The sequence below is a fragment of the Chenopodium quinoa genome, unplaced genomic scaffold, assembly GCF_001683475.1.
Source record: "Chenopodium quinoa cultivar QQ74 unplaced genomic scaffold, ASM168347v1, whole genome shotgun sequence".
NCBI classification, from domain to species: domain Eukaryota; kingdom Viridiplantae; phylum Streptophyta; class Magnoliopsida; order Caryophyllales; family Amaranthaceae; genus Chenopodium; species Chenopodium quinoa.
The window spans coordinates 1060030-1087899 of NW_018742966.1; the positions used below are offsets into that span (position 1 = coordinate 1060030).

General features: G+C 45.7%; 1 protein-coding gene across 1 annotated transcript; it reads left to right on the forward strand.

Moving 5' to 3' along the window:
* Positions 1 to 358: 358 nt before the first annotated feature.
* Positions 359 to 27870, forward strand: LOC110728997 (CST complex subunit STN1-like). The gene is made up of 2 exons (XM_021908690.1): positions 359 to 1109; positions 27528 to 27870. Exon 1 carries the CDS (start codon positions 553 to 555, stop codon positions 1105 to 1107), a length of 555 nt encoding a protein of 184 aa, XP_021764382.1. The 5' UTR covers positions 359 to 552; the 3' UTR covers positions 1108 to 1109; positions 27528 to 27870.

Consider the following 27870-nt stretch of genomic DNA (forward strand, 5'->3'; position numbering starts at 1 on the left):
TAGCATGCAATTTAAAGGCTTCTATGCTTCTATGATATTGCAAGACAAGCACACTTCTTAGAGCGTCACCTAGTTTACATTTTCAAAACTTCAATAACTCTTTATCATAATTTCAAAACTTCAATCACCAATAACTAATTATCTCAAATAATTTCCTACGATCTCTCCTAAGGGCCAATAACTTCTCATATACGAGTACCTATCAATTTCATTTCTTATGTTATTTTTTTCCTAAAATATATATCAGGGCATTAGCACGGGTACATTCTAGTTTCAGATTTTAAAAATTGATGAAATGATTAATGAAACAATGAATCATAGGTTATATCAATATGACGCAAATAATGAGGCTAACAAACACAAGAATCCTTGATCATTTGAGTATTTGACTCACTTTTAAACTTCATTATTTTTAACCTAATTCCCAACCCCAAATCTGATTAGGTTTTTACTTGATCACATCCACCATAGCTTTCCCGCCAAAACCATTCTCTTCCTTGTGAAGTCACAAAAAACCCAGAAAAACCAACCAAATTCATTCAAATTCCCAGAATGTTAAATCATCCAAACAAGAAACCAGCAAACTATGAATCCTCAATCAACCCCAATTCGCTTCACAACATCAATGTCAAGCTCCTCGCTTTCGACCTCAACTCTTTAACCCAATCCCATTCTCTCTCCTCCTCTTCTTCCCGCGACCCGATTGTCTTCTACCGTAAAGGAATACCCATTTCTCGGGTCGAAGTATTCGGAGTTGTTGTGACCCGAGACCTCAAACCCGACAAATTTCTGAGGTTTTCCATTGATGATGGAACTGGGTGTGTTCAATGTATTCTTTGGTTGAATCAGATGACTTCTTCTTACTTTTCTCGGAGATGCCCATCAGATGTTCACTCAATTGCCCAAATGGCAAACATTCAGTCTAGTCGAGTTGAAATTGGTTTTGATGCTAGGGTTCGTGGCAGGGTTTCGGGTTTTCGGGGTTCGGTTCAGATTACGGTGGATGATGTTGTGGTGGAGAGAGATCCCAATTACCAGATTTTGCATTGGTTGGATTGTGTTAAATTGGCTCGGAAGCGCTATGATGTTCTGTCTTACAAGAAATGAGGGTAATTGTCTTTTAAGCTAAATTTTACTGATTTATTTTTAAAATTCTTTCTGAATATGAATATGATTGTAACATAATGTTCATAGTATGTGGTAAATTGTTGAATTTGTGATGTAGCAATTAGAATTTAGATCATTGTATGTCAAGAGCTAGAATTGGTTGTAGTGTTTATGAGAGTATTTGGAGCTAGAATTGGTTGTAGTGTTTATGAAAGTATTAGGAAGCTGGAATTGGTTGTAGTGTTTATGAAAGTATTAGAAGCTAGAATTGGTTGATCAAAAGCATAGGCTATATAAGTTATACTATATGAGTAGTACAACCCTACATTATTGTATTAGAATGTAAGTTTTTGAGTATATACAGGACATACAGTTATATAAATTCAGTAAATCACTTGCCAAATTTAATCTGGGGACAGGTTTGATTTAGAAATTAGCTTCATAAATTTAGCATAAAGGTTCTTAATTGATTAAATCTAGTGATTTCTAAAGTCTATTGCCTTAAAGGACTATTGTTTTATCCTTGGTGTATTCGTGCTGAACTGCTGTGCTATATGGGAATTCAAGGAGATATCCTAGCAAGTATTTTGTTGAATAGAGTGATTCAAGTGAACTATTACCAACACATGAGAATAAAAGTGAGAACTTGAAGCATACTAGCCAATGCAATGAATATGCATATGGATGATTTAATGGGACAACTTAAGAGTTAATTCTGTTTGATGCTTAGATGGGTCTTTCTGTTGAGGACAACTTGTACCATCAAAGATTTCCAAATCAAGTACGCAAGTTGGATATCCTTGCTAAGTTTTACAAGAATCATATACACGACCACATGTTTTCCAGATCAAATGCTTGTACTTAATTTATATTGGAAGGACTAAAAGGGCTATTACTGAGGAACACTACCCTGGAGGTACTGAAATTGAAGAGTCAAGGAACCTCAAGGCCACATAATGAGGGGTTGTAGATCTGCATTTGTGGTTTAAGAGTTGATTGGAACATTAAGATCTAATGCTAAGGGCATCTTCATGCTCATGAGCAATGTCTTAACAAGTTTGTATGTAAGTGCAACTAGTAACATGTTTTGGTGGTTTTATTTATTGCTCAAGGGTATTGTGTAGAGCCTTGAAAATCTCAGAATTTTTCTTATGGAGATTATGGAGGCACTTGGAAATGTATACGAGGTTTGAAAACATTATGACAAGGAAAACAAAATGAAGTTTGATTGGAGGCAAAAAAAAAAAAAAAAAAAAAACTCTTATACCCTAAAAAGGTTACAATTCTTGATGTCTATGTGAAACGAGCCAATAGTATGAAAATTTGAATTTATTTGATGGGGATTTATAAGTTTATAAGATACCAACAAAGCCTCCTTAATAAGTTTGGGGAAAGACCATAATTAGAACCTTAGAGCCTTAGAGGTCACTTAGTAAAAAAGTAAACACCCCTTAAACCCTGAAATCATATTCTTCATGGTGTAAAGGTGTTTATGCATGCATCAAAGAAAGTAACCTACACCAAGAGATGAGAGGGGCATAAAATGAATTATTTAGAAGAAGATCAAGGAAAGCTTTGGTTTTAGTAACCAAAGTACAAAAATTTATCTATAGGTACTAGCTAATACTATAAGTACAATTTTAGGAGACAAGAAAATATATATATATATATATTTTATTGTTAGTGGGCTTAACGCCTTAAATCATGTTTGTTTAAACATGTGAAGAGAAAGAAGGGGGCAAAAAGAGAAGGAAGGATGTTTGGAGGGAGAGGTAAGTGTGTTTCCATTTTTCTTTTAACGGGGTCAAGAAAGAATGATCAACTTCATAGGTTTGAGGTCAGATCCACATCATTCTAGACTGAACGGGATGACCAGGTTCTCGTATACTAGCTTAAAGCTAAGAAGCCGTCATAATTTTCCTCAAGAACTACGTGGGATTTTGTGTCCACACTACTAGGGCATGCACGCACATCACTTCCCTAAGTGCGGGGAAGGCCCCTAAGGTGCACTTGAGTTACCCACCTTTTAGATTTCGATATAGTGTAATAGCTCAAAACTTGTGAAATGTTATTATAAATTTATAACACCCCTTTTTTGTCCAAAAATCCAACATATGGTAAAAATCTTGAAAGTAGTTTTCCCAAAAATATATTGGAAAAATAGTGTTAAAAAAGGGGGGAAAAATAGGGGGGAATCCCAAAAATTAGGATACTTTTGGGAAAAATATGGTGATGGGTAATTGACACATTGAGTAATCCTAATGTTCCCAGCTTGTTTTGAACCAAAAATAGGATAAAAAAAATGTGGAAATAAAGAATTGAGGTAGCGATTGGAGTACCGTTTACATGTTTGTGTTTATAATTCTTTTTCGTAAAATATGGTATTTATTTATATAATTTATTTGATAAAATGGATATAAATTGGGGAATGTTGCAAAAATAAGTGTGATGATTTTCCGTCATTTATGAATATGATTGTTCTTGCCAACCATGAGATGATGTTCCTTTGGATACTTTTATAAAGATTTCACTATGAATAAATGTAAACAACCTTAATAAGCAATGGTAATTAGGTGTGTAACACCAATATAAACAATCAATGCATCAACAATGGTAATGGGTGGGTGTGGCTACAATACACTAATGAAGGATTTCTGACACCTTAATAGGACCCTAAGGGACCTAGTTGTTGATTGATGATATTTGTTGCAAGTTGCAACACTTAACACAAATTTCTCTTAAATAACCATATTATTGAACCAAAATTATTTTTGGGATTTTGTAGACCAATTTGTAGACCTATCATGCTTCCAAACCAACTTTTATAATCCTAAGTGACATCTTCTACATTCACTCCAATTTTGAAAAAAAAAATCGAAATTAGTCCAAAAACGTGAATTATAGCCTTCATTTTTGGACAATTCTTGACCTTTTTAAGTCCGGAAAGGAATGAAGATGATGTGCTTTCCATGGACCCCATGTGACCTTGAGAGACCATTTGGGTGGTTAGAACCACTTTATCTGTTAACTATCATGTTAACTATCATTTTAACCAGTTGCTTGCACACCTTTTTTCAATAACTTAAAACCACTACAAGTCTTTATGTGACCAACTATTAGTTGTATATGCTTCCAAACAATATTATAGGTTCTTGGGATGCATCCTAACCATTACTTGAATATTTGACGTCGGGTCTCGAAATCGTCCGAGTGATAGCCTTTAAATTTAGCTTCCATAGAAAATTGTCAGTCTCGTCAAGGTTAGGCATCGTGGTGCTTTATGAGGTTCTCAAAGGGCCTTGGGAGGCCAACTTGGTGCCCAAAACCAGCCATTATAAGCCTTGCCCACCACTTGTACTAATGTCTTAAGATGTCTTGCCTTGAATTTGCCTTGCGTTGCCTTTAGCCTTAGCTTAGCCCTAAGGTAATTAGGCAAGCCAAGACACTACCCTCTATTGCCTTGCATAGGTATTTTTTTTTAAGGATGAGGTGTTTTTATAATTTATCCTTGTGCTCATGCCCCATGCCTAGGCTAGAGACTATTTTGGCTGGGGAGCAGCAGCGGCGCCCATGCCTTGGCTGGGTGATGACAGTAGCATTAGCACCCCAAGGGTCTAGACATGTGGTCATGGGCAATGGCAGCGGCCTCATTTCCCAAGGCCTTATGCCTTGGCCCTCACACTTAGTATATTTCAATCCTACAATAGTCATAGAACTTTGTTTATATAGGGGGAAGATGGATCCTGTTTAGGGTAATTTTACCCCGCCATGTGGTCCAATCAGAGGATGACACGTGTCATCCTCAGGATGGCCCAAAGTGGACCAATCCCTGCTTGACGCCAGAAATTAAGGGGAAAAGGCGGCCTTCAGGCCCAAATCCCGAGAAAGCCGCAAAGCGGCGCAGCCCACCAATGATTAGGGTTCAGTGACCTAATCAGGGGCACAAATCCCAAAAACCCTATAAATAGGGAGATGTCCCTCTTTTTGAGGGCACGTTTTACCATTTATTACACATTTACTCTTTGATAGAGACATCCTGAGCTTGGAATCCGAGCAGAACCCCACCTAAATTTCCGCACCTTTTTCTCCCTTCAAGTTTCTAACTTGTGCGTCGGAGGCGGAGCACCACCCAACCGGTGTCTCCGTTTGTTTTGCAGGTACAGCTCACTCTGGATCAGTCTTCGTGTTGTAACTCTCTCGAGGGACAAAAACACTCAAAACATTTGGCGCCGTCTGTGGGGAGAGTACCTCGAAGATGGTTCAAGAGTCTATACCACCCCCTAACCGTCTGGGCGAAGACCCAGAAGTCTTTACAGACCATGAGGATGAGGATCCTCAAGTCGAAACCTTTACAGCCGAAGACGGCTCTCTCAGAATCAAGCGCATCCGGCCCAGAGAGACTCTGGAGCGGGGTGCCTCCCAGGCGGGTCCAAGCCGACCCTCTAGACAGCCGGAAGGGGAAACCCAAACGGCCGCTGGATCAGCCCTTGTCACCCGAGACGAACTCATGAGATTCATGACAAGTTTCAAGGGTGAAATTAAAGTGCTGATCACCCAAAGCCGGGCTGGCCCAAGTAAAGGTCAGTCGGCGAAGAAGACTCCTCTAGAGAAGGGGAAGTCAGTCAGAAACCGGGAGCCCACTCCTCATCCAGAGGAGAAGGCAGCCGGGACCATTGATTGGTAAAAAATTCTCCTTCCTAAAAGGAACAACACCTTCCGGACTCAGCAGCCGGTGGGAAGCAAAAAATCAACTCTTGATGCCTGGGAGATCATAAACCGGAAGAGAAACCAATCGCTGTCTGAGTCGGTTTCAACGTCGAACTTTCCAGACAGCTTCAACAACATTTCTGCAGGGAGCGCACCCTCCTTGCATGAAAGCCAGACATGCGGTAATACCGTCCATTCTGGCCCTCACATGATTAGAGCTGTACCGTACGTGCCTACTCAGGCTTATGGACAGTATCCCCCTCACTTCATGCAGCCGACCCTCTTTGGAGGTCAGGCGGCATATCCAAATGTCCAGCCATTGGACTGGCAGCTTCGTCTGCTCCGCTTGGGTGAACAGCCTTCTGCGTTCACCCGGGAGATAACCGAGGCGGCACAACCGTCCAAGGTTAAGAATGTGTTGGTTGGTACCTATGACGGTACCACCAATCCGGATCACCATCTCATGGCTTATACCAACCTCATGTATCTACAGGGGTTGGATGATGCCACTTGGTGTCGCTGCTTCCCGGCTACATTGAAGGGCATCGCCCAACAATGGTTTGGTAACCTGCCAGCCGGGTGCATTGACAGTTTTAGGAAGCTTGCCTTCCTATTTGCTTCCAACTTCTCAATGAACATCCCTGCTAAAAAAACAAGCTTGGACTTGAGCACCATTAAGCAGGGGGAGAGAGAAGGGTTGCGCTCTTATGTCAGGCGGTTCAATCTGATTAGAATTCAGATTCAAGGACTGTCTGATGAGGTAGCTTTTACATACTTTTTCAAAGGTTTGAGAGACGAGTCAACTTTTAAGTTCGACCTAGTTAGAAAAGGGGCTTTCACCTTACAGGCGGCCCTGAGGGAGGCGGAAAGCTACATTCAAGCTACCGACCTCTGCTCGCCTGGCAGCCATTCGGACTCAAAGAGGTCCGACAAACGGAAGGACAGCCGGCCTGCCCAGCCGACCACAAAGTAAGAAGACAGCAAGAAGAGAAAAGAAATCTAGGCGGTTAGTGATTCTAACCAGCCGTCCCAGAAGAAGAAGAAAGAGTTTAAACCGTACGTCCCCAAATACGAGTTTAACAAGGACTGCAATTCCATCCTCATGGAAATTAAGGACCGGCTGTCCCTAGAGAAGCCGAATCCAATGAAAAGTTCCATTCAATCAAGGAACAAAAATAAATTTTGCCAATACCATGAGGAAGTTGGCCATGTCACTAACGACTGCTTCAACCTTCAAAGAGCGTTGGACCGTGTGGCTGACAAAGGAATGCTGAAGTCCTACATTTCCAAGTCCCCAGCCGGGGCAAAGAAGAAGAATAAGGGTTAGTCCTCCAAGAGAAAAAATAGCAATCACTGACCGGTGAACGGTCATATGAGCTCCGTCCCCAACCGGCTGGTGAAAGCATTGATCTCGTTCTGGATGATAGCCGTCCGGAACGTACTGTAAAGGTTGGGACGGTAGCTCATGCTACTTTGGGTGCATACTTGCACCTCTGCTAATGGAATTCAAAGACATTTTTGCCTTTGAAGTGGAAGAGATGTCAGGCGTCAGCCCGGATCTTGCTGTCCACAAGCTCGTCGTGGATCCTAAAAAGAAGCCCGTCCGGCAAAAGAAAAGAAACCACTGTGAGGAAAGAAGTCAGGCGGCAGCTGCCAAAGTCAAAAAGCTGCTAGACGCCAGGTTTATTCGGCCTTGTAACTTCCCCGACTGGGTGGCCAATGTGGTTCTGGTTAAGAAACCGAATGGGACCTGGCGCATGTGTGTTGATTACATAGATCTCAACAAGGCGTGTCCAAAGGACAGTTACCCGCTTCCAAAGATCGACAGTCTGGTCGATTCTACAGCCGGTCACGCCTTGATGAGCTTTATGGATGCCTACTCCGGCTTCCATCAGATACCCCTGTGGAAGAAAGATCAAGAGAAGACGGCCTTCGTCACTGATCAGGGGTTATTCTGTTATACTGTGATGCCGTTTGACTTGAAAAATGCGTCTGCCACTTTCCAACGAATGATTAATACGGTCTTCATTAATCAAATTGGGAGGAATGTGGAGGCGTACATTGATGACATGATAGTCAAATCCAAGCTACAGACGGATCACCTTTCTGATCTCCGAGAAACATTCACCACCCTCGGGCGGCATAAGGTCATGTTAAATCCAAAGAAATGCGTCTTTGGTGTTGAGTCTGGGAAGTTTTCGGATTCCTGATTGATCAAAGGGGGATAGAGGCTAACCCTGAAAAGATACAGGCGGTGATAGACATGAAGTCACCCCGTTCTGTCAAGGAGGTGCAGAGACTCACCGGCCGTCTGGCCGGCCGCCTTGGGGAGGTTCCTCAGCCAGTCAGGCGACAAGTGCCTCTACTTCTTCCAAGCAATCAGGAAGAAGACCAGATTTGAATGGGGGGATGATGCTGAGGCGGCATTCCAGAGGTTGAAAGAGCATATACACTCTCTACCTAGGTTGGTCAGTCCCTTGCCTAGGGAGACGTACATATATTTAGCCGTCTCAGATCATGCCCTCTGTGCCGTTCTCCTTGCTGAGCGAGACGGCGTGCAGCTCCCGGTTTACTTCATTAGCCATGTTCTTAAAAATGCTGAACTCCGGTACCCCATGGTTGAAAAATTTGGCCTTGCTTTGTATATGGCTTTCAAAAAACTGAAGCCTTACTTTTTGGCACATCCGGTGGTGATTTACACCGACCAGCCACTCAAGCGGCCAATGTCTACCTTGGACTCATCCGGGAGAATGTTGAAATGGGCTATTGAAATGCAAAGTCTTGAAATCACTTACGAACCAAGAAAGGCAATGAAAGGTCAGGCGTTTGCCGACTTCATTGTTGAAATGACCCGTCCGGTGGCTCCGGATAATCTTGATCAGGTTTGGAAAGTGTATGTAGACGGGAGGTCTACAAAGAACGGTTGTGGTGCAGGCGTAATCTACGAGTCTTCTAAAGGGGACAGATTTGAGTATGCACTACGCTTCAAATTCCAAGCCTCTAACTTTAAGGCGGAATATGAAGCCCTGCTAGCCGGCATTCGCATGTGTAAGGCGACAGGGGCCATGAAAATTGACGCCTACTCTGATTCTCAATTGGTTGTTAGCCAGTATGAGGGAAGCTACGAGGCTACCCATCCGGCTATGATCAAATATCTTTAGGCAGTCAAAGAAGAGACCAAGGCACTTGAGGAATTCCGGCTGAGTCAAGTGCCTCGGTCAGAAAACAACCAGGCGGATGCGTTGTCAAAACTGGCGTCTTCCGCGTGCCATGATACGCCTCGGTCAGTCTTTTGGGAAGTTCTTGAAAAGAGAAGCATTTATGAGGATCCCATTGGAGTTCTGGACCGGAGCTCTACCTGGATGGATGGCATCCGGGCCTATCTTTCAGACGACACACTTCCTGATTCGCCACAGGAGGCAGCCGTCCTGAAGAAGCGAGCTGCAAGCTTCGAGCTGAAAAATGGAGAACTCTTCAAGGCGGGTTTTCTTAAACCTCTGTTGAAGTGTGTCACCCCTGAAAAGGGGAAGGAAGTTCTCGAAGACCTGCATTCGGGATTCTGCGCCTCCCACATAGGCGGCAGGTCCCTAGCCGTTAGGGCCAGACGACATTATTTTTGGCCTACTCTTGACGCAGACGCCAAGGAGTTGGTAAAGAAATGTGACAAGTGCCAAAAATTTGGCAAACTCATTCACCGTCCGGCTACTGATCTGACGGCCATCCACAGCCCAATCCCGTTTGCAAAATGGGGCATGGACATTCTAGGTCCTTACACGCCTGCTCCAGGCGGAAAGCGCTACATCTTGGTGGCTGTGGATTATTTCACCAAGTGGGTGGAGGCTGAGGCGGTTAAAAACATCAAGACCTCAGACGTAATTTCCTTCATTTGGAAGAACATTATCACCCGGTATGGGGTATCTATGTCTATGGTGTTTGATAATGGTCCTCAGTTTGAGACGCCCCAGCTAAAAACTTGGTTGGGAGATCAGGGGATCTCAAGCTATTTTGCATTTGTTGGCCGGCCCCAAGCAAACGACCAAGTTGAAGCCTTCAACAAACTCATCTCAGACGGCATTAAGAAGAAAATAGAAAGAGCCGGTGGCTTATGGGCAGAAGAGTTAATCCATGTCCTATGGGCCATCCGGACAACAGCAAAAGGGGCAACCGGTGAAACCCCATTTCTCATGGTTTACAGTGCTGAAACCGTCTTGCCCATTGAACATTACGAGCCAACTCTCAGAGTCAATGCGCCTGGCATTGGACTTGCTCCCAGAGCGCAGGGGCAATGCCGCCTTGCGTCATGAGATTTACCGTCTGAGAATGACGAGAGCCTACAACAAAAAAGTACACAGACGTCCTTTGAAAGTTGACGACTTAGTGTTACGAAAAATGGAGGCAACCGATAGGGCCAATGAGCTGGGGAAGCTAACTCCAAATTGGGAAGGCCCTTACCGGATCTATGAAGAAAGTAAGGGACGGCACCTACCGCCTGGAAACTCCAGACGGCAGGCGCCTGCCTAGAACTTGGAATGTAGACAATCTGAAAAAGTACTACTTCTGAGAATGTAAATTTTTTGTAAACAATGAGTCAATTAATGAAGATTCAGACTTTGTTTGCAAAATTGATTTGTTGTTTGATTATCCATCCGGGTAATACCCAGACGGATTCTTCATTTACCTAACTAAGTTACATACTAAGTAAAGGTTACATTTGTTTGACCGCCTGGGTAATACTCGGATCCCTTGTTTATTTAAGTTTGATACTTTGTTTACCTAACTAAGTTTGATACTTGGTAGGATTAAATAAATTGCCAGTCCGCCTGGGTACCGCCTGACAGACTCGTTTGCTTAAAAAACTAAGTTTGACACTTGGTGTAAATCGGCCAATGCTCCGATAAAAACTAAGCACAAAAACGCTTAGTGGCTATACAACCGGTCCTAAACAAGACCAGAGGCTGAAATGGCCGGATGGTTGCTCATTATATAAAATCGCCTGTCCCAGCATGGACAAAGGCGTCCGGCGACACCCCTCCGGGTGCAATCGTCGCGGAGAACAGACTATTTGTCGGTTCTACGTACCCATGCAGACGGCAAAAATTGAACGACCAAATTGGTCAACTCATAGCCGTCTGACCAGAATGATCTATGATGAACAATCAAGTTACCGGATACCGGATGCCCTAGGGCATCAGTCAGTCACCGGCTGAAGTTCTCACTTAGGTTATTTATTCCAAAATTGCACTCTCTATCCCAATTGGGGCAAAAGAGTTGTTCAATGGCTATGAAATCTCTACCAAGACGGACAAACGCCGTCTGAGTAGCGACTGGAACGCCTGTTGATGTACGGTTGTGCACTTGGTTTGGGGCAATCACTACTGTGATTGATTGACTTACAAACGCATCATGCTCTTTGCAGCATCAAACGTTACCAAGTCAATCAACCAACTCCACTTGAAACCAATCCACAGCCGTGCAGGGGCAAGGACAGCCGGACTATTGATTAGTTAGGCAAAAAATCGCCGTATGCTTTTGATAAGTTAGGCAAAAATGAAAAATTAACATTCGCAAAAATTGAAATTCAAACGCAAACGCAAAATGATCAAAACCGACTCAGTCGTTGCATTCATTAAAGTCCACCCAACCAAACGGTTGTAGTGGATTAAATGTTAACCGGACCCAGTCCGGGAGAAAGAGAAATTGTTAATTAACCCGGATCCTCAGCCGGTAAATACAAATATACTCGGCACGCAAGCCGGAAAAAACAAGTTTTGGCATACTGCCGCTGAATAAATGAGAGAAAACAAAAAACAGAGATTGGCATACTGCCGCTGAAAAGTCACTTCTGGCCTGCAGGCGGCTCCTCCTGGTCCTCTTCCTCCCCGACTGAGGGAATCTCTTGCGCTTCACCCGGACCAGGTAGCTGAGTTACGAGGGGCTCATTGTTGGCATTAACCCAGGCATCGAAGGACTCAGGTTCTGGATCACCCTTCTCTCTCAGGTACACCACGTCCTCGGCGTACCTATGAGCCAGTGCCCAGACGCCATAATCTGCGTCCGGGTACAAGGCAACCCAGGCGATCTTCATTCGGGCGTCATTATCAGCGTCACTCTCAACAACAAGGCGGTTTTGCTCCGCCTCCAGGGTTGCTGCAAAGTTCTTCTGAGCAGCCTCCTTCTCCAGTTTTTGAACCTTGGTCTTCAGGTTGGTGTTCTCTTCAGAAACACCTTGAAGATTGCCAAGGTCCGTCTGGGCCTTCTTGAGCGCCTCATCAGCCTTTTTGGCACTCTCATCAGCCTTCTTCTGGGCCTCCTCCGCCTCCTTCCGGGTCGTCTCAGCATCACCCGCCCGCTGTTTGGCCGTCTCCAGATCCGCCTCCAGCTGCTGGATTCTAGACGCTTGTGTCATAATGACTGCTTTAATTTCAAGTTCATTTACGATAGTTGAGTGTAAAGCAATATTGTCAGCGTCTATGGCGGACTTCTTGGCCCTTTTTACCTCTTCCCTTTTGCGGGAATAAGGACGTTTGAGCCCGTCCACCCGCACCATAGCCTGCAAAAAAGCAAGCGGTGTGAGTATTGCTGGCGAGATAAAACACTTGGAAAAAATAAAATTGAATTGACAAGTTTCTTACCTCGGCCAGAAGGGATAGAATGCGTTCAAGATTGTACGTCTCTATCCCAGGGATACTGTCTTTATCCCTTTTCCGGACGGCTTCCAGCATGGCTTTGGCATGCTTTTGGACGTCTGGCCAGCGGGGAGATTGATCTGCACCACAATCAATACGTGATGAGTGCGAAACTAAGGCAGCTCCTATTTGTTGCCCGCCGTCTGAAGATGACGTTCGTTGAGAGTGGGATTTCACCCGCAAAGGCCACCCCAGCTTAAGCGGGGATTCAAAAGGGTTCTTACCTTCAGAGCCAACCAAGCGGGAACCGCTTGCAGGCGTGGAGAACCCCCCGGTCGATGTTACGGGGTTAACGAGGCTGAGGCCTAGGCTGCCGCCTACCTTCTCGTTACGCCCCGCTATCCGCATCTGCTGATGCCCGGCTGAGGCGCCAGGGGTTGACGCGGAGGTGGATTTTTTTTATTTTGTTGAGAACGAAGGGGGTCTCCTCCTTAGCCTGTTTGAGTTGTTTCTCAAACGTCTTTCCAACCTCTCCCCCCCTGCGAAAATAACCAAGTCAAAGTTAGCATCCGGGAAAAATAGTTTTAAAGATCAATTTAAGAAAGGGTCAGGCGTTTATTACCTTGGCCTTGGCCTCAGCCGCAGCTTTTTCCGCAAGCTGCTTGTGGATGAGTGCTGAGGACCGCTTGGGAGTTTTCTCCGTCTGCAACATGTTTAATGCTTCCTCTGCTAAAAGAAAGAAATTGGTCAATATCATAAATCAATTTCGATAGAAAAATACTACAGACGGATATAAACTCAGGTGCATACGTCTGGTAAACATGTGCCTTAACCCGCAGGCGGCTAGGAAACACTCGTCCCTGAACCAGGTGCTCTTGGGGATCCAGTTCTTGGGAACTTTTATTGTTTCCCCGGTTGACAAGGTCGCTTCTGTGAGGCCGAAAAAGTCTGCCTCAATGATCTTGTCAAAGTCTTCCTCTGGGATCCGGGGAAGAGCGCACTTCCGGCCCATCAAGTCGGGCTTCTTATTGTACAGATGGAATTCATAATTCTCCCGTCTGGTTGGAGTTGACATCAGGTCTCCAGCCGTCGAATTTTGAGACCTTGTCCAAGGTCTTCATGTATTGGGGCTGCGTGGTTAGAGTATACCACGCCCTGGGCTTCTGCTATGATAATGCATGCTAGCAAAAGCCTCCCAGCCGGGGTTAAGCCCTTGGAACTCGCAGGCGGCAACATACCCCAGAATGTTTGTCCAAGAGTTAGGGGTTAGTTGCCAGACTCCGAGGCCGTAGCCTCTTAAAATTGCCTTCACCGCCTGGTGAAGGGGGAAGCAAAGGCCAGCCTTGAACGCCGCCTCATAACAGCCGAAATAGCTGTTGGCGTTCTCTTGATCGTCCTCCCAGGCGATGGTGCCATTCTCAGGCGGCACCCGGATCCTATACCTTTCTCCTAGCGGGTGCATTTTAGTAAAATTCTTTAAGTTTTCTCCATTTGGATCCGGTCCTTGAAGGAGACGTGGATGTTGAAGGGATCGTCCTTCTCGCTCCATTTTTTCCTTTCTTCCTCCTCGCTATCCTGAAGCGGGGGTAAATCGTCACTACTCTTAGAGGTAGAGGCGGAGCTGTCGCTCTCAGTCTCCTCCTCAGTTTGACTCAAGGGGGCAGAGACGGCTTCATCGCCGCCTTGGTCGCATTCTTCCAAGAAGGAATCAACAGGAGTTGAGGGGGCGCGCGGAGGGGATCTCTCCAGAGCTGTCTGATCTCCCTCACCAGACGTTTCTCCCTCAAACGCCTAAGCCTTCGCTCTTGTAATTTGGATTAGTCGCCGTCTGCATTATCCGAGCCATTGTGTCCTGCAGACACGTAACTGGTCGGAATCCAAGGCAAAGGGTGGTCCCAACACCCCAAGACGGCACTCCCAGTCCTAGACTCAGCCGTCCCTGGTGACCGGCTGGACTCTAACCTAGGCTGTGCCGTGTGTGTTGGTGATGCATCCATTTATTGCAAGAAATATGTACAAATGGTGAAAAAAGAAAAAGAGCTGAGAGAGGCAGAGACGATACCTTTTGATGTAATATCTGGAACTAGGCGGGTCCGACTGGGTCGATGGAAAACGAGCTCTCTTGCTTGCGCCTGACTCAAACGGATGACTTCTGCTCTCTCAAAGTTCTCTCTAGAAAATTTTTTGAAAACGTACAAAATTATGAGGGTAAATACGGGGGCAATTCCGTAATTTACCCGGAAGGTGAACGGTTACACTTTAATGGTAAAATTACCGCCAATCGGAGCGTGACACATGTCACAGATGCCACGTGGCGTGCCACGTCACATTTGTGAGGGGCAAATGTTTAGGGTAATTTTACCCCGCCACGTGGTCCAATCAGAGGATGACACGTGTCAGCCTCAGGATGGCCCAAAGTGGACCAATCCCTGCTTGACACGTGTCACGCCAGAAATTAAGGGGAAAAGGCGGCCTTCAGGCCCAAATCCCGAGAAAGCCGCAAAGCGGCGCAGCCCACCAATGATTAGGGTTCAGTGACCTAATCAGGGGCACAAATCCCAAAAACCCTATAAATAGGGAGATGTCCCTCTTTTTGAGGGCACGTTTTACCATTTATTACACATTTACTCTTTGATAGAGACATCCTGAGCTTGGAATCCGAGCAGAACCCCACCTAAATTTCCGCACCTTTTTCTCCCTTCAAGTTTCTAACTTGTGCGTCGGAGGCGGAGCACCACCCAACCGGTGTCTCCGTTTGTTTTGCAGGTACAGCTCACTCTGGATCAGTCTTCGTGTTGTAACTCTCTCGAGGGACAAAAACACTCAAAACATTTGGCGCCGTCTGTGGGGAGAGTACCTCGAAGATGGTTCAAGAGTCTATACCACCCCCTAACCGTCTGGGCGAAGACCCAGAAGTCTTTACAGACCATGAGGATGAGGATCCTCAAGTCGAAACCTTTACAGCCGAAGACGGCTCTCTCAGAATCAAGCGCATCCGGCCCAGAGAGACTCTGGAGCGGGGTGCCTCCCAGGCGGGTCCAAGCCGACCCTCTAGACAGCCGGAAGGGGAAACCCAAACGGCCGCTGGATCAGCCCTTGTCACCCGAGACGAACTCATGAGATTCATGACAAGTTTCAAGGGTGAAATTAAAGTGCTGATCACCCAAAGCCGGGCTGGCCCAAGTAAAGGTCAGTCGGCGAAGAAGACTCCTCTAGAGAAGGGGAAGTCAGTCAGAAACCGGGAGCCCACTCCTCATCCAGAGGAGAAGGCAGCCGGGACCATTGATTGGTAAAAAATTCTCCTTCCTAAAAGGAACAACACCTTCCGGACTCAGCAGCCGGTGGGAAGCAAAAAATCAACTCTTGATGCCTGGGAGATCATAAACCGGAAGAGAAACCAATCGCTGTCTGAGTCGGTTTCAACGTCGAACTTTCCAGACAGCTTCAACAACATTTCTGCAGGGAGCGCACCCTCCTTGCATGAAAGCCAGACATGCGGTAATACCGTCCATTCTGGCCCTCACATGATTAGAGCTGTACCGTACGTGCCTACTCAGGCTTATGGACAGTATCCCCCTCACTTCATGCAGCCGACCCTCTTTGGAGGTCAGGCGGCATATCCAAATGTCCAGCCATTGGACTGGCAGCTTCGTCTGCTCCGCTTGGGTGAACAGCCTTCTGCGTTCACCCGGGAGATAACCGAGGCGGCACAACCGTCCAAGGTTAAGAATGTGTTGGTTGGTACCTATGACGGTACCACCAATCCGGATCACCATCTCATGGCTTATACCAACCTCATGTATCTACAGGGGTTGGATGATGCCACTTGGTGTCGCTGCTTCCCGGCTACATTGAAGGGCATCGCCCAACAATGGTTTGGTAACCTGCCAGCCGGGTGCATTGACAGTTTTAGGAAGCTTGCCTTCCTATTTGCTTCCAACTTCTCAATGAACATCCCTGCTAAAAAAACAAGCTTGGACTTGAGCACCATTAAGCAGGGGGAGAGAGAAGGGTTGCGCTCTTATGTCAGGCGGTTCAATCTGATTAGAATTCAGATTCAAGGACTGTCTGATGAGGTAGCTTTTACATACTTTTTCAAAGGTTTGAGAGACGAGTCAACTTTTAAGTTCGACCTAGTTAGAAAAGGGGCTTTCACCTTACAGGCGGCCCTGAGGGAGGCGGAAAGCTACATTCAAGCTACCGACCTCTGCTCGCCTGGCAGCCATTCGGACTCAAAGAGGTCCGACAAACGGAAGGACAGCCGGCCTGCCCAGCCGACCACAAAGTAAGAAGACAGCAAGAAGAGAAAAGAAATCTAGGCGGTTAGTGATTCTAACCAGCCGTCCCAGAAGAAGAAGAAAGAGTTTAAACCGTACGTCCCCAAATACGAGTTTAACAAGGACTGCAATTCCATCCTCATGGAAATTAAGGACCGGCTGTCCCTAGAGAAGCCGAATCCAATGAAAAGTTCCATTCAATCAAGGAACAAAAATAAATTTTGCCAATACCATGAGGAAGTTGGCCATGTCACTAACGACTGCTTCAACCTTCAAAGAGCGTTGGACCGTGTGGCTGACAAAGGAATGCTGAAGTCCTACATTTCCAAGTCCCCAGCCGGGGCAAAGAAGAAGAATAAGGGTTAGTCCTCCAAGAGAAAAAATAGCAATCACTGACCGGTGAACGGTCATATGAGCTCCGTCCCCAACCGGCTGGTGAAAGCATTGATCTCGTTCTGGATGATAGCCGTCCGGAACGTACTGTAAAGGTTGGGACGGTAGCTCATGCTACTTTGGGTGCATACTTGCACCTCTGCTAATGGAATTCAAAGACATTTTTGCCTTTGAAGTGGAAGAGATGTCAGGCGTCAGCCCGGATCTTGCTGTCCACAAGCTCGTCGTGGATCCTAAAAAGAAGCCCGTCCGGCAAAAGAAAAGAAACCACTGTGAGGAAAGAAGTCAGGCGGCAGCTGCCAAAGTCAAAAAGCTGCTAGACGCCAGGTTTATTCGGCCTTGTAACTTCCCCGACTGGGTGGCCAATGTGGTTCTGGTTAAGAAACCGAATGGGACCTGGCGCATGTGTGTTGATTACATAGATCTCAACAAGGCGTGTCCAAAGGACAGTTACCCGCTTCCAAAGATCGACAGTCTGGTCGATTCTACAGCCGGTCACGCCTTGATGAGCTTTATGGATGCCTACTCCGGCTTCCATCAGATACCCCTGTGGAAGAAAGATCAAGAGAAGACGGCCTTCGTCACTGATCAGGGGTTATTCTGTTATACTGTGATGCCGTTTGACTTGAAAAATGCGTCTGCCACTTTCCAACGAATGATTAATACGGTCTTCATTAATCAAATTGGGAGGAATGTGGAGGCGTACATTGATGACATGATAGTCAAATCCAAGCTACAGACGGATCACCTTTCTGATCTCCGAGAAACATTCACCACCCTCGGGCGGCATAAGGTCATGTTAAATCCAAAGAAATGCGTCTTTGGTGTTGAGTCTGGGAAGTTTTCGGATTCCTGATTGATCAAAGGGGGATAGAGGCTAACCCTGAAAAGATACAGGCGGTGATAGACATGAAGTCACCCCGTTCTGTCAAGGAGGTGCAGAGACTCACCGGCCGTCTGGCCGGCCGCCTTGGGGAGGTTCCTCAGCCAGTCAGGCGACAAGTGCCTCTACTTCTTCCAAGCAATCAGGAAGAAGACCAGATTTGAATGGGGGGATGATGCTGAGGCGGCATTCCAGAGGTTGAAAGAGCATATACACTCTCTACCTAGGTTGGTCAGTCCCTTGCCTAGGGAGACGTACATATATTTAGCCGTCTCAGATCATGCCCTCTGTGCCGTTCTCCTTGCTGAGCGAGACGGCGTGCAGCTCCCGGTTTACTTCATTAGCCATGTTCTTAAAAATGCTGAACTCCGGTACCCCATGGTTGAAAAATTTGGCCTTGCTTTGTATATGGCTTTCAAAAAACTGAAGCCTTACTTTTTGGCACATCCGGTGGTGATTTACACCGACCAGCCACTCAAGCGGCTAATGTCTACCTTGGACTCATCCGGGAGAATGTTGAAATGGGCTATTGAAATGCAAAGTCTTGAAATCACTTACGAACCAAGAAAGGCAATGAAAGGTCAGGCGTTTGCCGACTTCATTGTTGAAATGACCCGTCCGGTGGCTCCGGATAATCTTGATCAGGTTTGGAAAGTGTATGTAGACGGGAGGTCTACAAAGAACGGTTGTGGTGCAGGCGTAATCTACGAGTCTTCTAAAGGGGACAGATTTGAGTATGCACTACGCTTCAAATTCCAAGCCTCTAACTTTAAGGCGGAATATGAAGCCCTGCTAGCCGGCATTCGCATGTGTAAGGCGACAGGGGCCATGAAAATTGACGCCTACTCTGATTCTCAATTGGTTGTTAGCCAGTATGAGGGAAGCTACGAGGCTACCCATCCGGCTATGATCAAATATCTTTAGGCAGTCAAAGAAGAGACCAAGGCACTTGAGGAATTCCGGCTGAGTCAAGTGCCTCGGTCAGAAAACAACCAGGCGGATGCGTTGTCAAAACTGGCGTCTTCCGCGTGCCATGATACGCCTCGGTCAGTCTTTTGGGAAGTTCTTGAAAAGAGAAGCATTTATGAGGATCCCATTGGAGTTCTGGACCGGAGCTCTACCTGGATGGATGGCATCCGGGCCTATCTTTCAGACGACACACTTCCTGATTCGCCACAGGAGGCAGCCGTCCTGAAGAAGCGAGCTGCAAGCTTCGAGCTGAAAAATGGAGAACTCTTCAAGGCGGGTTTTCTTAAACCTCTGTTGAAGTGTGTCACCCCTGAAAAGGGGAAGGAAGTTCTCGAAGACCTGCATTCGGGATTCTGCGCCTCCCACATAGGCGGCAGGTCCCTAGCCGTTAGGGCCAGACGACATTATTTTTGGCCTACTCTTGACGCAGACGCCAAGGAGTTGGTAAAGAAATGTGACAAGTGCCAAAAATTTGGCAAACTCATTCACCGTCCGGCTACTGATCTGACGGCCATCCACAGCCCAATCCCGTTTGCAAAATGGGGCATGGACATTCTAGGTCCTTACACGCCTGCTCCAGGCGGAAAGCGCTACATCTTGGTGGCTGTGGATTATTTCACCAAGTGGGTGGAGGCTGAGGCGGTTAAAAACATCAAGACCTCAGACGTAATTTCCTTCATTTGGAAGAACATTATCACCCGGTATGGGGTATCTATGTCTATGGTGTTTGATAATGGTCCTCAGTTTGAGACGCCCCAGCTAAAAACTTGGTTGGGAGATCAGGGGATCTCAAGCTATTTTGCATTTGTTGGCCGGCCCCAAGCAAACGACCAAGTTGAAGCCTTCAACAAACTCATCTCAGACGGCATTAAGAAGAAAATAGAAAGAGCCGGTGGCTTATGGGCAGAAGAGTTAATCCATGTCCTATGGGCCATCCGGACAACAGCAAAAGGGGCAACCGGTGAAACCCCATTTCTCATGGTTTACAGTGCTGAAACCGTCTTGCCCATTGAACATTACGAGCCAACTCTCAGAGTCAATGCGCCTGGCATTGGACTTGCTCCCAGAGCGCAGGGGCAATGCCGCCTTGCGTCATGAGATTTACCGTCTGAGAATGACGAGAGCCTACAACAAAAAAGTACACAGACGTCCTTTGAAAGTTGACGACTTAGTGTTACGAAAAATGGAGGCAACCGATAGGGCCAATGAGCTGGGGAAGCTAACTCCAAATTGGGAAGGCCCTTACCGGATCTATGAAGAAAGTAAGGGACGGCACCTACCGCCTGGAAACTCCAGACGGCAGGCGCCTGCCTAGAACTTGGAATGTAGACAATCTGAAAAAGTACTACTTCTGAGAATGTAAATTTTTTGTAAACAATGAGTCAATTAATGAAGATTCAGACTTTGTTTGCAAAATTGATTTGTTGTTTGATTATCCATCCGGGTAATACCCAGACGGATTCTTCATTTACCTAACTAAGTTACATACTAAGTAAAGGTTACATTTGTTTGACCGCCTGGGTAATACTCGGATCCCTTGTTTATTTAAGTTTGATACTTTGTTTACCTAACTAAGTTTGATACTTGGTAGGATTAAATAAATTGCCAGTCCGCCTGGGTACCGCCTGACAGACTCGTTTGCTTAAAAAACTAAGTTTGACACTTGGTGTAAATCGGCCAATGCTCCGATAAAAACTAAGCACAAAAACGCTTAGTGGCTATACAACCGGTCCTAAACAAGACCAGAGGCTGAAATGGCCGGATGGTTGCTCATTATATAAAATCGCCTGTCCCAGCATGGACAAAGGCGTCCGGCGACACCCCTCCGGGTGCAATCGTCGCGGAGAACAGACTATTTGTCGGTTCTACGTACCCATGCAGACGGCAAAAATTGAACGACCAAATTGGTCAACTCATAGCCGTCTGACCAGAATGATCTATGATGAACAATCAAGTTACCGGATACCGGATGCCCTAGGGCATCAGTCAGTCACCGGCTGAAGTTCTCACTTAGGTTATTTATTCCAAAATTGCACTCTCTATCCCAATTGGGGCAAAAGAGTTGTTCAATGGCTATGAAATCTCTACCAAGACGGACAAACGCCGTCTGAGTAGCGACTGGAACGCCTGTTGATGTACGGTTGTGCACTTGGTTTGGGGCAATCACTACTGTGATTGATTGACTTACAAACGCATCATGCTCTTTGCAGCATCAAACGTTACCAAGTCAATCAACCAACTCCACTTGAAACCAATCCACAGCCGTGCAGGGGCAAGGACAGCCGGACTATTGATTAGTTAGGCAAAAAATCGCCGTATGCTTTTGATAAGTTAGGCAACAATGAAAAATTAACATTCGCAAAAATTGAAATTCAAACGCAAACGCAAAATGATCAAAACCGACTCAGTCGTTGCATTCATTAAAGTCCACCCAACCAAACGGTTGTAGTGGATTAAATGTTAACCGGACCCAGTCCGGGAGAAAGAGAAATTGTTAATTAACCCGGATCCTCAGCCGGTAAATACAAATATACTCGGCACGCAGGCCGGAAAAACAAGTTTTGGCATACTGCCGCTGAATAAATGAGAGAAAACAAAAAACAGAGATTGGCATACTGCCGCTGAAAAGTCACTTCTGGCCTGCAGGCGGCTCCTCCTGGTCCTCTTCCTCCCCGACTGAGGGAATCTCTTGCGCTTCACCCGGACCAGGTAGCTGAGTTACGAGGGGCTCATTGTTGGCATTAACCCAGGCATCGAAGGACTCAGGTTCTGGATCACCCTTCTCTCTCAGGTACACCACGTCCTCGGCGTACCTATGAGCCAGTGCCCAGACGCCATAATCTGCGTCCGGGTACAAGGCAACCCAGGCGATCTTCATTCGGGCGTCATTATCAGCGTCACTCTCAACAACAAGGCGGTTTTGCTCCGCCTCCAGGGTTGCTGCAAAGTTCTTCTGAGCAGCCTCCTTCTCCAGTTTTTGAACCTTGGTCTTCAGGTTGGTGTTCTCTTCAGAAACACCTTGAAGATTGCCAAGGTCCGTCTGGGCCTTCTTGAGCGCCTCATCAGCCTTTTTGGCACTCTCATCAGCCTTCTTCTGGGCCTCCTCCGCCTCCTTCCGGGTCGTCTCAGCATCACCCGCCCGCTGTTTGGCCGTCTCCAGATCCGCCTCCAGCTGCTGGATTCTAGACGCTTGTGTCATAATGACTGCTTTAATTTCAAGTTCATTTACGATAGTTGAGTGTAAAGCAATATTGTCAGCGTCTATGGCGGACTTCTTGGCCCTTTTTACCTCTTCCCTTTTGCGGGAATAAGGACGTTTGAGCCCGTCCACCCGCACCATAGCCTGCAAAAAAGCAAGCGGTGTGAGTATTGCTGGCGAGATAAAACACTTGGAAAAAATAAAATTGAATTGACAAGTTTCTTACCTCGGCCAGAAGGGATAGAATGCGTTCAAGATTGTACGTCTCTATCCCAGGGATACTGTCTTTATCCCTTTTCCGGACGGCTTCCAGCATGGCTTTGGCATGCTTTTGGACGTCTGGCCAGCGGGGAGATTGATCTGCACCACAATCAATACGTGATGAGTGCGAAACTAAGGCAGCTCCTATTTGTTGCCCGCCGTCTGAAGATGACGTTCGTTGAGAGTGGGATTTCACCCGCAAAGGCCACCCCAGCTTAAGCGGGGATTCAAAAGGGTTCTTACCTTCAGAGCCAACCAAGCGGGAACCGCTTGCAGGCGTGGAGAACCCCCCGGTCGATGTTACGGGGTTAACGAGGCTGAGGCCTAGGCTGCCGCCTACCTTCTCGTTACGCCCCGCTATCCGCATCTGCTGATGCCCGGCTGAGGCGCCAGGGGTTGACGCGGAGGTGGATTTTTTTTATTTTGTTGAGAACGAAGGGGGTCTCCTCCTTAGCCTGTTTGAGTTGTTTCTCAAACGTCTTTCCAACCTCTCCCCCCCTGCGAAAATAACCAAGTCAAAGTTAGCATCCGGGAAAAATAGTTTTAAAGATCAATTTAAGAAAGGGTCAGGCGTTTATTACCTTGGCCTTGGCCTCAGCCGCAGCTTTTTCCGCAAGCTGCTTGTGGATGAGTGCTGAGGACCGCTTGGGAGTTTTCTCCGTCTGCAACATGTTTAATGCTTCCTCTGCTAAAAGAAAGAAATTGGTCAATATCATAAATCAATTTCGATAGAAAAATACTACAGACGGATATAAACTCAGGTGCATACGTCTGGTAAACATGTGCCTTAACCCGCAGGCGGCTAGGAAACACTCGTCCCTGAACCAGGTGCTCTTGGGGATCCAGTTCTTGGGAACTTTTATTGTTTCCCCGGTTGACAAGGTCGCTTCTGTGAGGCCGAAAAAGTCTGCCTCAATGATCTTGTCAAAGTCTTCCTCTGGGATCCGGGGAAGAGCGCACTTCCGGCCCATCAAGTCGGGCTTCTTATTGTACAGATGGAATTCATAATTCTCCCGTCTGGTTGGAGTTGACATCAGGTCTCCAGCCGTCGAATTTTGAGACCTTGTCCAAGGTCTTCATGTATTGGGGCTGCGTGGTTAGAGTATACCACGCCCTGGGCTTCTGCTATGATAATGCATGCTAGCAAAAGCCTCCCAGCCGGGGTTAAGCCCTTGGAACTCGCAGGCGGCAACATACCCCAGAATGTTTGTCCAAGAGTTAGGGGTTAGTTGCCAGACTCCGAGGCCGTAGCCTCTTAAAATTGCCTTCACCGCCTGGTGAAGGGGGAAGCAAAGGCCAGCCTTGAACGCCGCCTCATAACAGCCGAAATAGCTGTTGGCGTTCTCTTGATCGTCCTCCCAGGCGATGGTGCCATTCTCAGGCGGCACCCGGATCCTATACCTTTCTCCTAGCGGGTGCATTTTAGTAAAATTCTTTAAGTTTTCTCCATTTGGATCCGGTCCTTGAAGGAGACGTGGATGTTGAAGGGATCGTCCTTCTCGCTCCATTTTTTCCTTTCTTCCTCCTCGCTATCCTGAAGCGGGGGTAAATCGTCACTACTCTTAGAGGTAGAGGCGGAGCTGTCGCTCTCAGTCTCCTCCTCAGTTTGACTCAAGGGGGCAGAGACGGCTTCATCGCCGCCTTGGTCGCATTCTTCCAAGAAGGAATCAGCAGGAGTTGAGGGGGCGCGCGGAGGGGATCTCTCCAGAGCTGTCTGATCTCCCTCACCAGACGTTTCTCCCTCAAACGCCTAAGCCTTCGCTCTTGTAATTTGGATTAGTCGCCGTCTGCATTATCCGAGCCATTGTGTCCTGCAGACACGTAACTGGTCGGAATCCAAGGCAAAGGGTGGTCCCAACACCCCAAGACGGCACTCCCAGTCCTAGACTCAGCCGTCCCTGGTGACCGGCTGGACTCTAACCTAGGCTGTGCCGTGTGTGTTGGTGATGCATCCATATATTGCAAGAAATATGTACAAATGGTGAAAAAAGAAAAAGAGCTGAGAGAGGCAGAGACGATACCTTTTGATGTAATATCTGGAACTAGGCGGGTCCGACTGGGTCGATGGAAAACGAGCTCTCTTGCTTGCGCCTGACTCAAACGGATGACTTCTGCTCTCTCAAAGTTCTCTCTAGAAAATTTTTTGAAAACGTACAAAATTATGAGGGTAAATACGGGGGCAATTCCGTAATTTACCCGGAAGGTGAACGGTTACACTTTAATGGTAAAATTACCGCCAATCGGAGCGTGACACATGTCACAGATGCCACGTGGCGTGCCACGTCACATTTGTGAGGGGCAAATGTTTAGGGTAATTTTACCCCGCCACGTGGTCCAATCAGAGGATGACACGTGTCAGCCTCAGGATGGCCCAAAGTGGACCAATCCCTGCTTGACACGTGTCACGCCAGAAATTAAGGGGAAAAGGCGGCCTTCAGGCCCAAATCCCGAGAAAGCCGCAAAGCGGCGCAGCCCACCAATGATTAGGGTTCAGTGACCTAATCAGGGGCACAAATCCCAAAAACCCTATAAATAGGGAGATGTCCCTCTTTTTGAGGGCACGTTTTACCATTTATTACACATTTACTCTTTGATAGAGACATCCTGAGCTTGGAATCCGAGCAGAACCCCACCTAAATTTCCGCACCTTTTTCTCCCTTCAAGTTTCTAACTTGTGCGTCGGAGGCGGAGCACCACCCAACCGGTGTCTCCGTTTGTTTTGCAGGTACAGCTCACTCCGGATCAATCTTCGTGTTGTAACTCTCCCGAGAGACAAAAACACCCAAAACAAATCCCTCCAATTGCTTTCCATACCCTTTGTTTATTTCATATCCATTTAAGGAAAAAAGGTTTCTCACTTACCCTTACCTTCCTTATCCTCCATATTCTCTCATCCAAACACATAAATGTTTAACATTCTGTAATTATGAATGAATGAGCTTTCTTATTTCTCCGAAAAAATAAGGAAAGGGGGGGGGGGAAATAAGCACCGAAGCTTCCAAGGCACTACTGAACTTGAAAGTCAATGACCTTGAGGGCTTTAAAGCATAGAATTTGTATACATCATGCTATATGAGTTTTTATGGAGGCCCAAACAGAGTTAGTCTTCTTAAGGCTTGATGTACCATATGTGACTATATGTTGATACCCAAAATTTTCAATCTCTAGAGTTTGATAGGGAATTAGATCTAAGCTCCTAAACCTCTTTAGAACTTTTAGAAAACCCACTCCTCTATGTTCAAGTTTGTGCCTCAATACATGTTGTATAGGCACATAAAGAACAATGTAAAAAGGCTTCTTTATGAGAGCTTAAGGCTGTGTTTTGGGAAAAGCTGAAGCTGATTGTGTTAGCTGATTTTAACTAGCTGATTGCATTAACTGATTTGACTAACTTATTTTATAAGCTTGTTGTAGAAAAGTGTTTGGTAAAAAACTGATTGTTTAAAGCTGATTGATTATGTGAAATGACCAATATGCTAATTGTGGGGTAGGTAGTTCATATAGGATTTTTAATAAAATTTGGGTATTAGTGTCATTTCACCATAAAAATTGAATAAGCTAATTGAAAAGGCTCTTAAAAGGAGCTTTTTGAAAAAGAGCTTATTTAGTAGAATAAGCTCTTTAAATAAGCTTCCCACCAAACACCTTGAATTAGCTTATTTAATAGTCTATTAGCTAATGTTGGTCAAATAAGCTAGTTACCAAACACAGCCTAAGAGTTCAAATTATTATTTAAAGGCCATGACCACTGGGGATTACCATCTAGAGGCTTAAGGAGGTGGTGGTATTCTCTTAAAATTGTAGGAGAGTTAAGCCACATATCCTATAGTCAATGTTATGATAAACTTGTAATAAAGGTGCTTAGGAGGAACTTAAAAATGGCTTGTTGAAAAAAGCTCAGAGGCTGGGCTGTGATATGTTGATTTCATGTTAATGACAATCTAATTGCAAATGGCTATTTTCTATAATATTGATACACCCATATCCTAGAAATGAAAGTATAGGCTTCTCTTTTCCCTATGGTTTCGTGATCATTGCCATGTATCCTGCAAGCTTCGACTCTCAGCCTCTCAGGTAGAAAGCACCCTCAATATTAGGTTGACAATTTTAATTACTACTCTTATCCCACATGATATTTATCAGTATATGCACTATTTAGTGTGGACTTCATTAAGGTAGGGGCTGGCTAGAATATCAAATCCCTGATGGGCTTGTGAAGTGCTGTGGCCTGTGGGGTCGTCCAGAGACATGTATCTTGTCATTAACCTGTGGGGTGCTTATGCCGAGGAATCAGCATCTTTAGCTGAACATGTAGCAGAATCTATTAAACCTATACAATTAAAATGGCAATCGTGGGCAGTCAAGACAAAGTTTAACTCTTGGTATGAACTTGCTGTTGCTTGTGGTTGTATTATTTTTTATCAGCCCTACTAACAGTTCACCTGTCACATTTCTCCTTGATTGGAAATGAAATTCATGAGAGGAAGTCCCCCCAACCCGCCCCCCCCCCCCCCCCCCTCCTCTATAATAAAGTGGTTGGTCTTGAAAAATTTGTAATTGTCTTTTCCTCTGCAGCTTTACTCAAAACATTAGTTATTTAGTCTGCTTTGTTAACTATTATGTGAAGAGATACGAGGAGAAAGTATGTGAACACTGAATCAGTATTAACCTTTTAGGTAAAATGTCAATCTTGGAGGAATGTATCAATTCTGTAAAACAGGATTCTATGGCTTATTCAAACATGCACTCTTATTTACCGTAAAGTAGTAGAAAACTGTTGCTAGATCAAGGGTCAAGTGTAAACAGCCTCAATGTAAAGCTGCGATACATCCGAACACCTCACCTCACTCGAGATGGATCATCTTTAGGGGCATTGGATTATGTTGATATTAATATTATTGTATTACTTAAGTGAGATTTAATTTGATCAAATGTTTCATTAAATTTTCTGTTGTTGACTAATTTGCCAGGATTGAGTACAAACGACTTTTTAAATTTTCACTTGATGCGCACTATCCTTACAGCTTCTTTAAAGTGCATGCATCTCTTTGTATTTCCAGTGAACCTCCTTTCAAATCGTTTACCATTTAATTTTTGATGAACAGGAAGATTTTTCTACCACATGCAACAGAACCTGATCATGCTGTATATATAGGATTTTGAACGGAAAAAGAAGCTCTTGAGGGGACAAGTTAGCCTTTATCTTTGAATAAATTTTCCTACTGTCTATCTCAAACTTTCCCCTTGTAGCCTTACCTGTTAACTTTGAATGTAGTGCCACATTATATTAAAAAAGAAAGACTGGTTGTAAGCCATTCCATAAACTGTGGCGTGCCTTAATTTTCTCCTTCCCTTCCCCTTGTATGACTACTGACTTGAGCAAAATCACTGGTTACATTTTTAAGCCAGCAAGTTGCCTTATATTATATCTGGGTTTGCCTCCTTTTC